Source organism: Anoplopoma fimbria, chromosome 1 (assembly GCF_027596085.1).
Source record: "Anoplopoma fimbria isolate UVic2021 breed Golden Eagle Sablefish chromosome 1, Afim_UVic_2022, whole genome shotgun sequence".
NCBI lineage: Eukaryota > Metazoa > Chordata > Actinopteri > Perciformes > Anoplopomatidae > Anoplopoma > Anoplopoma fimbria.
The window spans coordinates 27,469,876-27,487,493 of record NC_072449.1 but is presented as its reverse complement, the minus strand read 5'-3'; the positions used below and the strand labels follow the sequence as shown (position 1 = coordinate 27,487,493).

The window sequence follows — 17,618 nt, the reverse complement described above, 5'->3', positions numbered from 1 at the left end:
TATGAATTACGTCTTCACATTTGCTTTAAAATGTGTCAAATAATTATATCAAAATATCTTAAATTATTGGTCCTTTTTATCACATAAACACAGAATAATGCACAATATAAACACTTCTACAAGAACTAGAAGCCGTAAAATTATAAAATACACTTTAATCATATTATAGACCATGAAAAACTCATAAATATTTTTGTGTGTTTTTTTGCTAAATAACTATGTATTTTTTATATATTTTTTTTTATTGCCATTTTCGTCTTTTAGTGAGTAATTTCACCCCGTTTGTAATTTCTCAACTTCTGAAAAAGAAAAAATGGCTACTATTCTATTGAGACCAAAGTAACATTTTTGGGGAGGGAGGAAACCTTCACTCATGTCATTTCCCCCCCATGTTTCATGATGTCAATCTTTCAACAAACTCTTAAAAGTTCCGCCCTTTTCGGCTAAAACATGGAAAAATTTGTTACAATAAAAAACGCATTTGATATAGACCAAGATATAAAAGTTCTGTTTTTGTTTAGACGGCTAGCTACCTTATTTTGGATCACTCAGAGCATAGCAGCCAAAATGTTGCAGCATAAAAGAAATGGTCGTACCCTAACCCAACACTGATCTTAAAGTGAATGGTGAGGACTTCCTGCTCACCTTGTCACAGCATATCCATTGAGCTGCAGGAACTTGAGCAGGTCCTGGGCCTTCTCCCTGTCCCTGGCCTTCTCCTTAGCCGTCAGGGTGTCATACGGCACGAGCAGAGGATGTGTTCCGCCACCTAACAGAGGTCATTTTTGGACTCAACAGACTGCAAACTAGCAACTATCACTAAAACAAGCTCTTCAGATGGGTATGTGTCTTAGAAAACCCCTCTTACCTTTGGACTGTAGCTCCAGCTTCTTCTTCCTGCCCCATGTGTTGTGGTAGTTCTCAGCCAGCTGCTCGGACATAGACTGCACATTGAGGGTGACAACATCATATAGTCAGGCTCCTGACAGTCCAAAATATGAGACCTACAGTTATCAGTGCTGTGATGGAAGATACGTACCTGCAGCTCTCTGGATAAAGCCATTCCTGCGATATCTATTGGCTGAGGGTTGTAGCCGTGACTGGGATCATAAGTGGCCTGAAGACAGAAAACACATCATTCAGACACATGGTTCTCCATGTGACGTTAAGGGACCTCTAGAGGACTCCAGGAGGCATGCCACAAAAAGATAACTGCTTTAATTTCACCATTGTTTCACCCATTTAAGTGCAGTATGTTCAAGAATACTGATTTCAATGGGTCACAACAAGTGTGTACTGTGAACAGATAGGTCTGATTATTTTCACCCCTTTTTAAGACCTAAAGACCTAAAGGGACAGCTGAGTTTGACATAATAACGTTATTCAAGTCAATTTTATTTATATAGTCCAATGTCAAAAATCACAAATTTGCTCCAGGAGCTTTACAGTCGGTACAACTTAAGACACCTTCTGTCCTTAGATCCTCACACAAGTTTAGGAAAGAACCCGTAAACAGGGAAAGAAAAAAGTGGAGGAAACCTCAGGTGGAGCAACTGAGGACGGCTCCCTCTCCCAGGACGGAGAGGCGTGCAATAGATAATGTGTGTATAGAGTAACATTAAAATGACATGATAGGCAAATCCATATGTCAAATGACATATATAACAGAACATGTATGAAAAAGATAATCTAGGAGGATGTCAAGTAGCTTCCTGGTGTAGCCACACAAAACCATTCACCACCATGTGACCTGGAAAGAGCTACACAAAAAATATATATTCTTCCAGAGCCACTTACTAAAACAGAGGGTATGATTTCAACATGCAAATAATAAGTCCAGAACACAAATTAATCTCAAAGACAATTATTCTAATACAGTGTTTTTTTCTCTCCTCTCTCTTTTACCTGAGCGGTTTGGGAGATCTTGCGTGTGGCGGCCTTCTTCTCCACTTCTCCCTCCCCGTCCCTGGCTTTATCCAAGGTCCACTCCCAGGCCAGCATGGCTTTGACGGATTCTTTGATGGGCCAACGATAAATCTCCTTGTCCTGAGGAACAGGGAGAAGAGGATTTAGAGCCGGACAGTGAGCCTTTAAACAACACACTGTATTCAGAATGTCTGGAAAGATCACATGGAATCAGAGATGAGACGTTCATGGCTCAGGAATACTGGTTTATTCCTGCTTAGTTACATTTAAGTACCTGTGTGCAGATGACCAGGATTCAGACCAGACAGAAGAATCATTACCTTTTCAGAGAAGGTTTTGTATGGCCGCAGCATTGGGTGAGACTTAGCGTTCTCATCCAACAGCTCTCCGTAGGTCCAGTTGTTCTGAATCTGAAATTAGATTTTACCATTTACATAATTATTACAACGTATCAAACGATTTCAAAAAGACAAATAGGCACTTTTATATCTGGTGATATACATTTTTAGTAACTGACCTTCTCAAAGGCCCATCTGTCATGAGTGTGCTCTGCATACTTGTTGATGAAGGCATCCAACCTCTCTGGGATGATGGTGCTGTGAATAAGTTATATTCATATTTGGTGTGAGGTAATGAATACCATCCACTATTTATTAAACTAGGTCGGTTGTAACCTGTGAATTAAATATGTAATTCCCTTTTAGTGCTTAGGTCATGACATCCCGCCTGTTTTCCTCACAGTTATTGCTTTTTTTTTTCTTTTTTAAATGAGATGTGCATTCAAGAGATGTGAAATAATATAAAATTAAGAAATAATGTTTAGTGGCTGTTAAAATGAATAGCATCATTGTGGATTAAACGTACACTTCACCCCCAAAATGACCATTTGTATCACTCACCCTGTGTCACCTCGTTTTTCTCGCACACCTCCATGGTGAACAGAGAACCAAATAAACGGAGGAAAGTCTTGTTGAATGAATGTAGAGGGGGGCCTCGTTTAACAACAGCAGAACTAGATCAGAACATCTGATTAAAAACTCTCACACCACGAAGAACTTCTGCATAAACAATCTCACGTGTGTGCAGGCGCGCCACTTGTCCGTGTGAGTCCTGTGAGTGTTTTTAACATTAATGCTTTATGTGTTTTGGGAAGTAGTGAGAGTATTTATGTTTTGATACAGTTTTGCTGTTGCCAAATGCAGCACCCATTTACTTCAAGTCATCAAGACTCCGTTTCTGGATTCTCTGTTCACTGTGGAGACATGCAAGGTAACATTCACTGAGTATTTGATTGTAAAAAGGCTCATTTTGTGGGTGAAGTATTCCTTTAGAGAACAATCAGTATTGGAACTTGTGTGAACTATTTTTGTACTGTCTTGTATTATATTTCTCTGCTCACTTGGTGGTCTCCACTGGTTTGGGGTCAAAGTTGCCTTCAGCATCCACAGAGGCCTTCTTCTCCACGTGAGAGGAGTAGGTGGCATCCACATAGTCAGGCGGGATGGCTCCCGCTATAGCACAGAGGCAGGGCATGGCGATCTTGAAGAGCTCTGCATCGTATTTCTGAAGTACAGATAACAGCGGAGAAGTCAGGTTGATAATGACATGAGCTTTAAGACTGTGTGATCACGCAGTTTGAAAACTGTGCTTGGACACCAAGAGATTCCTCTCTCACCTTGTGCGCCAAAGACTCAAAGATTCCCCAAAAGAGTTTACGAGAAAGATGAAGCTCCTCCTCTGAGGTCACCCCGAAATTCGCCCATCCGTTAGGCAAGCAGTAGTACTTCCAGCAGCGCTCATAGTGATTGGTCAACAGCTGAAACAATTGAATCACAGATCCAAATAAAATATACAATTAATACATGTTTTTTCCAAGAAAGCTATTTACTGGTAATTACTGCATGTAACAACTATTAGCAAATAGAATAATCACTGTGATGTGATCTATGTGTTGGTTATGCATACTTTTCTGTATTTTAATTGATTGCATTTCTCAAACACAGATTGGGTGAATATCTGTTGCATTCCTTTTTATTCCTATTAAATATGTTTTATTTCATTGCTGTAAAATAAAAAATACATTTGAGTTAAATGGCAGCAAACCTTGAGAGGCATCTTTGCGTATTCGTTGAGGATGGGCACATCAAATACCAGCCGTCTGAGCAGATGCTGCAGCATGGAAGGTCGAAGGTACCTGTGAAGGTCATCGAAATGCTCCATGAGGAATGTAGCTGTTCAGAAAAGTTTTTTGTGTCTTTCCAGTACAGATACCGGGAATTCTTTACCCGTACACAATGGTACCTTTTACAGTACTTTACTCTCCATGTTATACCGAAAAAGTAATTCGCTACCCAACCCTAGTTATTACAACCATTCAGATGCTCAATTATCATTCACACGTTTCCAAATAGAGAGATGAGGATTGGTACTGACTTGCAGAGCGACATGAGGCACTCCTCAATGACGTCCCTCTGAGCCTTGGTCAGGGCTCGGCCTCGGGACAGGCGGTAGATGGTGTGCAGCATGGAGTCGATCATGATGGCCCGGTGGTCCGTCCCAGCAAACAACGGGGCACACTTGGTGAGTAGAGGCAGCACAGCCGAACAGAGGTATCGGTTCAGTGCCAGGGCCATTTCAGTCGTACTGAATGACACCTAGAATCGGAGAGGAAGACAGGAAAAACTGTTTGTACCCAGTGTAATACTCCAAACGATTTCAACGGAGTTGACAGAAGTGACAGTTCTCTTGCTGTGTCTTTTCCTACTCACCGTGTCCAGAGAGGCTGCAGCTCTCATGTCGGGCAGGAAGCCCACCTCCAGCAAATGAAGCAAGAAGTCCTGGTTTTCAATTCCATACACTCTGTCGAGGAACAGCACCATGGAGGCCTTGTGGTCCGGCACAAAACTGGCTGACATTTTAGGCTCAATAATCTGACCATCTGTGGTTTGGACAGAAGAAATCAGATGCAGGACGGTGACAAAATATGCTCAAATATTGCACAGCGCGTCCATACATGATTCCAACTTAATAACTCACCTTTGCCGTAGGCAGGAATCTGGACGGATAAGCTGATGACTCCCACCAGGTCCTCTATTGGAACCAGAGACCTCAGGATGGCCCTGATTCTGAGAGCTTCACCCTTGCCTGCTTGGATCAGCTGTTGACATGAACATTTACGACACGCTGTGTGAGACCAACCGCCGCTCTGAGCTAAAGCACCCGGAGGCTCAAGAGTAATCAATGCTGTGAAAAGCCGTTCTACTCACATGCATCTCAGGGGCGCAGCGACCCAGCAGATCGATGAGGGCCGAGTAGAAGGACATGATGGCATTTCCCAGATGTACACGGTTCTCCTCGTGCTGTTCCTCACCACCGAACCTGCCAATCAAGAAAAACACGTTTCATAGATTTATAACAATGCCCATTAATTCATTTGTCAAAATTGTTATTTGAGTCAAACGGTGCAGCTTGAATCACATCTACTACACTAACTATTGATGTTAGCATTGGTTAATTTTGCTTTCGATTGCCCAACACTCATTAAACAGAAACTAACCGGATAATTGTTTGAAAAAAAGCAAAAAAAAGCAAAAAAAAAATGTACTCAGGTGCTTCATTGTGTCAAAGTTCACTTACATGAAGCGTCTGTCTTTTTTGACAGTGGGTCCATCCCTTGCCGGATCCTCTGAGATCTTGATGGCCTCCTCCATGGCGGCCAACAGACCATTCCCACCCTCTCCTCTCAGGGCTGGGCCGAAGCACTCGGGCCGCCGGATGAGCAGACGCACCACGACGTTGGCGTTCTCCTCAACGCTCTCCCCTGTGAAAGCATCCAAATGTTAGCGACAGTTACAGTCATCTCAAAACATCAAATGTAATCAGTACATGGGCGGTGCTGACCGTTAACAAAGACAGCAAAGCGGAGGAAGTCCAGGTATCTCTCTCCTCCACAGGGGTTCCAGCCGATGTCAGGGTAGCCCTTTGAGAGGAGCATTGGACACATCTGCAGACCGCAGCCTGCCAGGTAGGTCACCACCTGCATCACCACGCATGTGAGGAGACACCAATAGAGATTAGAAGCTAACAAGGCCACTTTACCCATTCATGCATTTCTTTCTCGTCATCTTTTTTTTTTTCTCTCATACCATTTCCAGGTCCTGCTCCTGTAGAGCTAAGGCCAGCTCATTGTTGTCAATGCAAGAAGCAGCAGCCACATCCAGAGGTGTGGACCCACGCATGCCTGCACATGTAAAACAAGTACATCTGCATTTGTTTGTTCTCTGCCTAAGATACAGGCTTGTCATTCTATATCTTTTCTATATGTTTGGTTTTTTGCTCTCTGGGGAACATTTCACAGGGCCTCCGATTATGGAGAAAGTTTAGAATGTAATCTTTTTCAACATAGTTTCAACAATATTTTACATAAAAACAAATCAACACGTCTAAATAAAATCTGGGAAAAAAGTTGCCCCATGTATACATCACCTTTACAGTGTAATAGCTAGCGGATACTGACCCAAGCCGATGCCGCTGTTCTGCAGCAGGTAGCTCAGATGGTCAAACATGGAGCGCTGGTTCTGTCGGCTGATGCGGCAGAAGTAGCACAGGAAACGACAGCAGTTGGTCACCATTTGGGGGAATCTGATCTCCTGGAGAGAAAAAGTGAAATGATAGGGTCAGTCTACTCTGGGCTGAAATAATTTCAACTGTCCAACAGGACAATTATACCGGTTAGACTAAATAGGACAGATAAAGTAAGACTGAAAATAATAACAATTACCTTAGAGTCTCCGCCTCCGCCCAACACATTGACCATCACTTCCATGACAGTCTCATGCATACCAAGGGCTCTCATCAGATTGGGGTGTTGATAGAACACCTTGTTGTTCATGATGTTCCTGAAGAATTACAAAAAAATAAATTGGATTGGTTAGGCTCTGATGACATACTGGAAAACAATAGCAGATTGAGACTTTAGGGCAGGATGAGCCTAGAGATTTTTTAAAATATTTTTCTTCCTTCTGCCGTAAGCAATTTTTAAAAATTGGGTAACTTTGTGAATTTTGGAAGTGTGCCCACATAAGCAATGAAAAAAATATATGTCAGGGGAAGGACTCGAAAGAGAATGGAATAGAAGTCGATGAGGTTGCCTAAGCTTAAAAAACATTACAGGTTCATTCATTCGATATCTCAACAAAATCTCTCTGAAAGGGTTTTACATACCTGACCCACTTGTTTCAGAATTGAATGAACACACATTTCTGAATACAAAGATAAAAAGTAATCTTTTCAATAGCATAGATGTCATTTAATATAACTATCCACTCTTGTACCAAAGCAGCCAGCGCCTTGTGAGAGCTATTTTACAAGCAGTTATTAAAATGTCAAACTTGTATTCATCTGGACGCTTTGCTTGAAAAATCAATTTTTCCTAAAAAAAAAAATGCGGAACATTGCAGGAGGCAGGTCAGTGTCAAACTCTGCCCGGACACAAATTATATGCCAGAGATTTGCTTCCTTACATCTGGCATCCTCCAGCAAATTGTGCTTTCTGCTTCGATGTAATAAAGAAACAAATAACACACCAAAAAAAAATTCTGTTTTTGTAACAATATTTTTTCCTGAGGTTTTTGAAGTGGAGCTTGGAGCTTTTGACAAAAATATATTTTTGAAAAATTTAATTATGAAATAGGAAATGTCCCCTCTTTATCACCAGTACTGATGCACGAGTTCATACTGACCCTATGCTCTGGATCATGAGCCGCTCCTCCTCTGGGCCCATCTGGACAATGAGCAGCGAACGGATCTGTCCCAAGCACTCGAGCAGGTCCATGGTGTCCTGAACAGACACGGCATTGATGGCGTAGGCTTTGGGCAGCGCTCGGATCAGCTCGCCGAGGCCGTCGTACTGCCGGTGGAGCAGGCTGAACATCAGGCGCACCAGCTCAGGGTTCTGAATGAACGACTCCTGGGCCCAGTGGATCATGGTGTGGGAGATCAGTTCTTGAAGCGTGCCTTAGTGGAGTGGACACAAGGAGGTACAGGTAGTCGGTTATGTAATATCATGTTTTTGATTGGTATGGATTCATAAAGGCTGATTTTGCTTTTTTTGGGGACTGAATTTGCCAATTAACCGAGACTGTAAATATCATGTGGCTGCTCCTCTTACTGGGCTTTACTTCCTCCTCGACTTCTGGCTTCTCCTCCTCCTCTTTCTTCTTGCGCAAGCTCCTGATCTTATCGACCAGACTGAGGAGTCTGCCCCTCAGCGAGGAGTCCACCTCTTCCTCCTCTGTCTCCTCCTCAATATGTATACCTGGGAGTGAAATGGGAATTCAGCATTAAGAGCCCAAAACACTTGAACATGAAAAGTCATCCACACCTGCAGAGTAAAAAAAACACGCAGCATCTTTAAAAATCGTCTTACCGCAGTGAAGCAGGAGGTCAATGTGGAACTCTACCAGAGTGTCCCGCACCTCCTCGGGAACTGGACTGTTCTCATCCTCAGGATTGTGTTTAAAGTTGGTCAGCAGGAGAACCTTGAGGAGGAACACAGGAAAAACAACCTCATCAGCATATTTTGCTTCTTTTTATTTGGAATGAGTCATTTCATTTCATACATTTTCAGGGGTTTCTCAGGGTTTTTTGCAATACAGAATGTATTTGTTCTTGCGTTCTCCCTCATACATGAGACATAACACCCGGTCTGCCTTAAAAACAAGCTTCACACAAGAATTTCTGATACAAGCCCATCTCAAAGTCAGTTCTCACTTTTCTTAGAAATTAGCCATCTAAAAGTAAAACTTTACTTTAAAATCCAATTAAAATCCAAACCACATGGCTCCTAGTTGGTTATTCTGGTTCATCAGTACCTGGTCCTGTGGTGGTGAACGGAACTCGCGGGTCTTGCGTGCAGTTTCAGCAGCCGACATGGTGAAGGCTCTCATTAACAGGTTGTAGCGAACGCGTTGGTTCTTCTGAATGTCATTGACGAACTGGTCGGAGTAGGCCACGATGCCCTCCACTCTGTGTCGCAGCTCGCAGTCGCAGAAGTACTGCAGTAGTGTGCACATCTGGGAGAGGTAGAGGAGAAGTGTTTAAGAATGTAGAATATGTACAAATTTCTCAGATATTTCAAGGATATGAATACTGTGCAGATGCATACAGATGGACAGCAGACAGGGTTTGAATATGAAATATAATGACCTGCAGTTTGACAGACTCTGGTAGCTTCATCTGGAGCAATCCCTCCTCTAGACCCTCCTCCTCATCTTTCGCTTCTGCCTCCACTGCCTCCGCCTCCTTCTCCTCCTCTGCCTTCTCTCCATCCACCTTTACTTCTTTGGCCTCTACCTCCTTCTCCTCCTCTTCTCCCTCCTCCTTAGGCTCAGCATCTTCCTCCTTAAGCTCTCCTCCTAAATCTTTCAGCTCCTCTTCCTCGTCACCGACCCCTTCATCCTCAAGATCTGTCTCAGCTTCCTCCTCCGTTTCCTCCCCCGCCTTTGCTTCCTCAGCAGCTCCACCCTCCTCGGCTTTCTCTCCCTCCTTGTCCTGCACCTCCTTTCCACTGAAAACATTGGGATCGATCATCTTGAGGATGTGCTTGCTGTCCTCATCGTTGAAGATGCCCATCATGAGCAGTGTACTGATCAGCTTCAGGATTGGGACGAAGTGGAACTCCACGCTGCCTCCTACTGGATCCCGCATGGCCTGGCTCCCATCCAGCACAGCCTCTGTTAACATGCTAATCGCCCTGGTCTTCAACTCCTGGAGGGGGATGAGAAAAAAAATAAGCAAAAGGCAACTAAAGTTTCATTACATTTCTCAAATGCAACCGGTCTCTTACCTGCAGGGGGAAAACAGGACTGAGGGTGTACAAGTCAGGGTCCGTGCCGACGAAGTTGATGGACGAGAAATGCAGCTTGGGTCGTAAGCAGGTGGTAAGGCCGACACCGGGCAGAGAATGGGCCTTCTTTGCATCAGGATAGAGGTGGATGCTGAGCGTCTCCGCGGACATGGGGACGATAAACTCCCTGTTGGTGCCCAGGCGAGCCCGCTTGGCAGACTCCAGGTGAATGCTGATGAGCAGGTCGTAGTAGCCGCTGCGGAGGGGTCCGGGCAGATAGGTGTTCTCAGTGGAGTAGAAGAGCTGGGACTCATCCACGTGGCTACACAGGGCGTGGGCCACTCGGTTGTTGCCGAGTGCACACACGGCGCAGTAGAGCATGAGGGTGTGGTAGTGGAACTTCATCAGATCCTGACGCTCCGACAGCTCCAGGATGTCAATACACCTGAGAGACAAAGACAGACTCAAGGATCAAAACTGAGAAAGAAAATATAACAACTGAAGTAAATCAAGCTTGTTCAACAGGATTATTGTGATAAAATCAGAGACTACTCCCACATCCCTTTACAAGTGTAGTTCGATAATCTGTGGCTAACCGCCTAATATTTCCCCCCTATTACTAACTTGCTGCTGGGGCTACCGTCTCTGACCTGTTCTCCTCTGGGATGTGCAGAGCCATCATGATGAGAGGCTCAGTACACTCCACCATCCAGCCCAACCTCTCGCTCACTTTGCCAACCTCCGGGTTGAGGAAGTGATTGGGCATACGACTCCAGATAACCGGGGTCAGCATCTGGACATCCAGCCTGGGGGGGCACTGGGGGACCGGGTTGTTACGCTCGCTCCGGAACATGGCGGCCGAGATGGGCATGATGTTCTGGAAGGGGGAGAAAGAGCAAGAGGGTAAGAGGTTAAGACGATCAAAGACACAAAAAAAAAACCAGGTAAACAATTAGGATTTAAGAAGGAAGAAAGCGAGAAAACGTGACAATTAAACAAACATAAGAAATCCTTTTTGACCCAAGTTATGTTGATCAAAATGAGGTATCAGATGAATTAGGCATGAAGAATAATTAAAGCAAGAAAGTTGGAGAAACTGGATCAGAGGAGAAAAAAAGACTTTCATGTTTCTGTAGTGTGTGAGGGAAAGTAGTGTTCTACCTTGAGTTTGCCCAGCTCCAGCTGCACCATGTTCTGATTGGAGGGCTGAACGAAGACGGCAGGGAACAGCTTGGTGTTGGGCTCCACCTGAAATATAACACATCTGGTTTAACAGCTCCACAGTGTAAAATAACTCATCCAGCTCATTGGAAGGCGAGCCTGAAAAAACACAGATTCAAATACACACAAACTGCACTGCGTAGCCTTTCCTTACCTGGTAGAAGGTGTTAATCTCTTTTCCGTTGGCAGTAAAGGTCATGAGGCCTGTTGCCAGGTCAACCAAGCAGCCAATCACCATGTCCTCCTGGCTGAAGCGGGTCTGCTGATTGCTGACCAGGTCTCCTCCCCACACCATGTAACAGTTACTGTGCTTCATACTGCAGGGAAACAGCAAACACAAACTCATCTTGTTTTCTTTCATATGGAAGTTGTACATTAAACAGATGATCCCAAGTGCACAGTTACAACACACATAGACAATAACAAAACAAAGGGGAGAATTAGTTAAGTTGAAACAGGGTTCCCCCTGCATCTTCCAGCTGCATGCTCGAGGTCAGAGAACTTCCAATGGAAGGAAAAGGAAAGACTGGAGCACACAATTTACGTGTATTTAACAGTAAAAGCATTAAAAAGATCAAAGTTGGTAGCTACTTCTCCCACTGTATTTAAATAACTTTTTTTTTTTTTAATTACAGAAAGACCATCCATTATTCACTGTCTTGTACACACACAATGGACAGGAGACTAATTCGCCCTCAGGAGAGCGTGCAGCAACTCCAGGAGACAAACCTCCAAGTACTGGCGTTGGCCTTGTTAATAGAATACCGTTAAAACGAGGGAAAGACTTACCTGTCATGTATGTTGCCTTTGTCATCTCCCACAGTAACAGTGACACTGCGCACTTTGGAGAGGTCAAAGGTTGGATCATACTGGTGGTAGTCAGGAGTGACCCAGCCAATCCACACACCAGACGGCTCCTGCCCAGCAAAGATCCTCAACGAGTAGTAATACTGAAATATAAAATAAGGAAGAAAATAAGACAAGAAGGCATCTAAGAGAGACTTCTAGGAGCAGTGATAGTGGAATATCTAGAGATGCTAAGATGACTTAAAATAGTCAGATGGAGCCTAATATACAGTCACCTCCCTATAAGCAAGCTCAGAAATTCGTGCCAGCCTGATCAAGTGACTCTGAACAATCTGGAGGGATCATTTTAACATGTGCTGTAAATCTATTATTAGCAGCGGATAGTGTTCAGCTCACAGTGGTGGTATTCAGGATGAACTCAGGGTCATCTCTGTCATCAGGGACCACATCTTCCACCAAACGTGGCACCATCGGAGGAGCAGGAGGGTTAAGAGGCGTCATGGCAACCTTCTTGGCCTTGAAGAAGAATCTAACGTGCAAAGAGGATAACATATATTTGTACACTTGCCGTGAAATTATATTGAGGCAATGCTTGAAGAACTGATCTGAGACCACCTAACACAACATCAGTGAACTTCATGTAGCAGAAGCAATAAGATGGAAAATAAGTCTGTTGTTGAGTTTGTCAGGGGGATGCTCTTCTCCAGCCCATGTTTTGTTTTGTAAAGAGAAGATGGATGAATCCTTTACATAATACCCTGCACCTTAAATATTCTTCAGGCTTTTTACTCTCCTCTGAAAAGACTCCACACTTACCCTTTTTTCTTTCCCTTTTCTGACACTGAGTCCTTCTCATTTTCCAAAGAGATCTCCTTCGGTACGGACGGTTCCTTCTTTTCATCGTCCTGCTCCTTGCGGCCGGCAGACTTCTTCAGAACCTCAAACTCCGAGTCGGGCTCCACCACTACCACTTCCTCCTCAGGTATGGTGAGGGTACGGGTGAGAGGGGTCGTGCCTGCCGGGAACTTGAAGGTCTCGTGGAACTGAACGGGCATGCTGAGTCGGAGGAACATCATATCTGTGTTGGCGTTCTGCGAGCCAAAGGTCCTGTGGGTCAGCTTCAGACAGGGGGCGCTGTCCACAGTCCCGTCCACGCGGGAGACCTGGTAGACGACATGATTAAAGATTAATAAAATATCTGGTTTTATTTCTTTCATTAGACATTAAAAGTGTCACTGAGTAATTACCTCAATATGATTGTGATCGGTGGGTACGGGCACAAACTGGGGCAAACTTTTACTGAACCACATGGTAATGTCTCGCTTCATGTTGATGGCAAATGGTTCAAATCCTTCCTGTAGGCCACAGATGGCAAAGTAGCGCAGGCTGCTGACATTCTGCCCAAGATTAATCCTTCCGACCTGAGACAGGCCCAGGGCACACACCGGTATAAAACCTGAGGAAAAAAAAAAAAAAAAAACACAGGATAGTTATTGGTAAAAGTATTCACTGATTGCTGTGAAGTTGTGCTAATATCCTGACAGTTTTATGTCAAGAGATACTTCCTTTCCGCTACTTCTACTAATACTAATCACACAGTGACTCTTACCTTCTCCAATTTCAATGTCTTTGAACGCCATGTCTGAGCCCGAGTCACTGATCAGCATTTCTCCGTTCAGTGTGAACATGATGTTCATCTCAGTCAGGTCAATCATACAGCCGACTACATCACCAGACTGCCACTGGCGACCAAAGGGTTCATTGCCAATATGCCATCTTTGAGCCTGGAAAGGGTTAAATAAATCATTTTCAAATATTACTTAAAATATTAAAAAAAATAAAAATAAAAACAGGGACATCATTGTCATGCTATTGTGTACTCTAGTAATCCTTTCTGGGCACTTACAGTATATCTGTCTTGGTGTTGCCCAACTGAATGTTGACTTGATAAAAATGAGGTTAGGTTTATTTTCAAGATATAAATTTAGGGACCTGCACATATCAAGGTCTTCAAAATATATTTTTTAGTTTGAACCAATGAGATGTGAATCATTTCCAGGAAATCTACACTTAACTTTGTCTATCAAAGTTTTAGAAGGTTTTGGAAAGAACTTTAAGAAGCTCACTACCTATTTTGACCTTCATAAGAATTTGATTTTCCCAGTATAACCTTGCTTAAATTATACAGACACTGGTTTAATTAAGGTGAAAGTTTGCGGACTGACCTTATTGCCGTTAAAGACGTAGGCCAGTTCATCTGCTCCCAGTTCAGTGTCAGAGCGGACACTCGGACGGGCCCAGCCCACTCTCATCTCCCCCGTGGTCACAGCCTCAAACTCAAAGTACCACTTCCCTTGGGTGATGGCGTACGACCTCTCTGCCCTGAAGATCCGTACCTTGTCCCCGCGGGTGTTCTCCAGGCCATGGCCACCTGAAGGGGAAAGATGACAGATAAGATTAAGAAGGATGGAGATATTTGATATGTCAATGATATTGTGGATTAAATAAACACATGTCGACTTACTGCTCTCCTGATCTGGAGGCTCAATGTTGTAGCCATAGCCAATGAGGGTGCGGACAGCGTTGTTGACGCTGTCTCGGTTGGTTTTCTTAGTTCTCTCGTCCAGCAGGTTGTAAGGTACCAGACGAGGGTTTCGCTTATTCAAGATGTCCTGAAACGCATAAGAGAATACGACTTGCTATAAAAAGAAAAAAAAAACATTAACATTCGAATGGCAACAGGGCTTAGCCTAAATTGGACTATACCTGTATAAATGGACATGGTCTTAAGTAAGAGAATTGAGTTGATATAAATGAGACTAAACGAAAAAAGAAAAAGATGTATTAAGGATTAGAAATTGATACCTGCACAATACTGTAGGTCCATCCTTGTCGTACCCGGTCCCTTGCCCAAACGTTATGCCCATTTTCTGCCAGTTTTTCTACAAGCTGGTTCTGGTTTGGTGTCAGTTTGACATGGTTGAGGTCAAGGGGGGCAGGCTTGTATGCATTGCTCATCACATAGCTAGAGGACAGACAAAAGTTCTAGTAATTAAATTCGAGTAAAGACCACGAGGAACATTTATATAACCAGAAATATCTGTCGTCATACGTCTTGGGGAGCTTGATCTTCTTGAGATTCTCCTCTGCTTTCTCATCACCCATACCGACGTGGCAACCTAGTGCCAGGAGAGTCCTGTGGGATAACAATGACACAGGCATCAACGATTGTGAGGGTATGAGGAAGACAGGTTTTAGACACATCTCTCAAACTGAAACCTCTACAGAATCTCAATAACAAACTCACTTGAGAGTCTCGCCAGACATCTGCAGGTTATAGTTCCTCTCTGGTTCAGGGAGACTCTGGAAGTCCACCAGACAAGGGTGGAGTTTCTTGTTGTCATCTCTGAACTGTGGAGGAAGATGACAGTAAATTACAAAGTCCAAAAAACACAAAATTAATTTACGCTTTGTTTGCCTCAGACCACATCTATGTGTTACATCTGATTGATACTTGATCAATCAAGTCATCAAGATTAATTTAAGCCTAAAAAAAACAGTATGAATATTAATTGTATAAAAATGAGGCAAACAACATAGTTTATGAATCATTCATTTGATCTTCCTCTGAGACAGTTAACAACGCTCATTTTACGGCACAACATCTCTCTGTAAACACTTAGTTTTATCAAGAGGGGTTTTAAAATCTGCCCATCAACATCGAGCCTTTTAAGCATACTGAAAAGGAAAAGGATATAAATTAAAGAGAGAAAGGTTGGGACTTTGTGCAACATGTTGCAGGAAAAAGAAAACATTTTTTTTTAGTTTTACAGTATGCTCGAGTTAAAAGGAAATGACCCAAGTATTATTTAAGTGCACAAGTCATACTGGGCCCCTATTGATTATAAACAATAAAATACAGTCTGATCTTTTTTGTTAAATTAATACATACAGTAGCATTTTTAATTACTAGCCCACAATACTCAAGAGCTCCAAATCATCTAAATCTGAGGTTGTAAAATCAATACTCCATCTGTTGCATCTGTACTGCAGTGCTGGCTCAGTACTCACGCTCCCATAGGTCCAGCCCTGCTCAATGCGGGTGACAGCCCAGAGCTCGTGAATATTCTCTGCCAGCTTCTCCCGGATGCGCTCCAAGTGGGGTGGCAACACAATCTAAAACAGCGAAGAAATGTCAGCAAACACAAAGAAATGAATACAGCAGACACTCTACTGACAGTCTCATTTGAGGTCTGAGGCTTTTACCTGAACAGTGTCCACGGGGCAGGGGGTGAACGAGGTGTGGGTGAGGGACAGCGTGGGACCCAGCAGGTTGCGCACGCCTTGGAAGTCGTGCTTGTACTCCTTGATGGGTTCAATACGCATCCTATCTCTGGGCAGCAGGGCCTCGTAGCACGGGGCGTAGCCAGGCGGGGGCATGAACTTGAAGTCGCCATGACGACCGCCAAGGAGGAATCGAGCCCTGAGGTGACAGAAGCAGATCTTTATATACTACTCAAATCCTATATGGCAACAGTGCCTTGATCTTTACAAGACTCATAATGAAGAAATAATTGATTTGATCTCTGTGCCAATTCCTGAGCCTGTGTTTCAATTCCTGCTCTCGTCAGTCAATTCACCAATAGCCCCATCTCAGCACTGTGAGGATCACACACACACACACACACACACACACACACACACACACACACACACACACACACACACACACACACACACACACACACACACACACACACACACACACACACACACACACACACACACACACACACACACACACACACACACACACACACACAAAGCAGCTGTAAAATCTCTTCTGGGGGACAAGACACTGCAGGTTTTAGAAGGATAATTTGAGAGATAATTTAGAGGATTTAAGAATAGAATTAAAAGTCATGTAAAATATTAAATATTCTGCCAGTTTTTATATCTTCTTCTGTAGGTGTATCCATACATAACTGGGAGCACGCCGACAACCTGAGAAACAGTTAAATATGCCTTGGCACCTGCATTAAAACATTGCATTAATAAATATTATATTAATTTACTGTTGAACTGGTTAAATAAAGACATTAGCATGTGAATTGATAAAATTAGCAAGTAGCAACCTTGTATAGAATATAGGAACACAGTCTTTATTTTGCACTTACTTGACTCCTGCAGAGAAGCTGATGACGGGGAAGAAGAGGCCGTCCACATTGAAGTTTTCAAACATGCCCTGAACTGGGTGGCCGTTAATACGGAAGGAGATACTGGGCACGCTCAGATCCAGACAGCAGCTCACAACGTCGTCTGCAGCCAGGGCGTGTACATTGGGCGCAGCCACCTGGCGGGGTACGGTGCCTGAACGGCAGGGGCAGAGAACGAGGGAGTCATAGAACAAGACGTACAGCATTGTTGGAAATAGAGTAAAGTCAGTAACGGAAATTATCTCACCTGACCAGAGGTCCAGTCCATCGTAGCCATAGGAGTAGAGGTCATCTCCCACACCGTTCCCTCCCCAGCCTTCTCCTCCTCCAGGGTAGGGGCTGTAGCCCTCCGTCATAGCCCAGCCCACACGCAGGTGGCTGGCCTGTGCCGTCACAAAGGGTTCCACGTAGTCCACCATCATCTCAAAATACCATTTCTTATACTGCGTGGACCCCTCACATGTACCCAGGAAGATGTTGGGTCTCACACTGAGCACAGAAGAGAAAAGACATCCACTATTACAGACAGCAGCCATTTGGCAGAGGGGTTAATATCCTTTTTTAATAAATAGAAAAGACCCTGACAACTAACAGTCTCTCCC

General features: G+C 43.8%; 1 protein-coding gene across 1 annotated transcript in view; it reads right to left on the bottom strand.

Moving 5' to 3' along the window:
- ryr1b (ryanodine receptor 1b (skeletal)) overlaps window positions 1-17,618 on the bottom strand; it is a 74,940-nt gene that overhangs the window by 32,051 nt on the left and 25,271 nt on the right. The window contains 41 exon segments of the mRNA XM_054606514.1: window positions 646-769; window positions 869-944; window positions 1,040-1,117; window positions 1,906-2,046; window positions 2,247-2,336; window positions 2,444-2,522; window positions 3,326-3,489; window positions 3,602-3,742; window positions 4,030-4,120; window positions 4,360-4,580; window positions 4,695-4,864; window positions 4,963-5,083; window positions 5,193-5,304; window positions 5,563-5,746; window positions 5,827-5,962; window positions 6,072-6,166; window positions 6,443-6,575; window positions 6,707-6,824; window positions 7,668-7,941; window positions 8,096-8,242; window positions 8,354-8,465; window positions 8,799-8,999; window positions 9,133-9,693; window positions 9,773-10,217; window positions 10,423-10,649; window positions 10,934-11,020; window positions 11,148-11,310; window positions 11,783-11,943; window positions 12,197-12,329; window positions 12,617-12,963; window positions 13,048-13,256; window positions 13,410-13,584; window positions 14,026-14,231; window positions 14,325-14,472; window positions 14,666-14,825; window positions 14,913-14,996; window positions 15,108-15,211; window positions 15,872-15,976; window positions 16,067-16,283; window positions 16,978-17,170; window positions 17,264-17,505. Coding sequence (XP_054462489.1) covers window positions 646-769; window positions 869-944; window positions 1,040-1,117; window positions 1,906-2,046; window positions 2,247-2,336; window positions 2,444-2,522; window positions 3,326-3,489; window positions 3,602-3,742; window positions 4,030-4,120; window positions 4,360-4,580; window positions 4,695-4,864; window positions 4,963-5,083; window positions 5,193-5,304; window positions 5,563-5,746; window positions 5,827-5,962; window positions 6,072-6,166; window positions 6,443-6,575; window positions 6,707-6,824; window positions 7,668-7,941; window positions 8,096-8,242; window positions 8,354-8,465; window positions 8,799-8,999; window positions 9,133-9,693; window positions 9,773-10,217; window positions 10,423-10,649; window positions 10,934-11,020; window positions 11,148-11,310; window positions 11,783-11,943; window positions 12,197-12,329; window positions 12,617-12,963; window positions 13,048-13,256; window positions 13,410-13,584; window positions 14,026-14,231; window positions 14,325-14,472; window positions 14,666-14,825; window positions 14,913-14,996; window positions 15,108-15,211; window positions 15,872-15,976; window positions 16,067-16,283; window positions 16,978-17,170; window positions 17,264-17,505 — 6,975 coding nt within the window.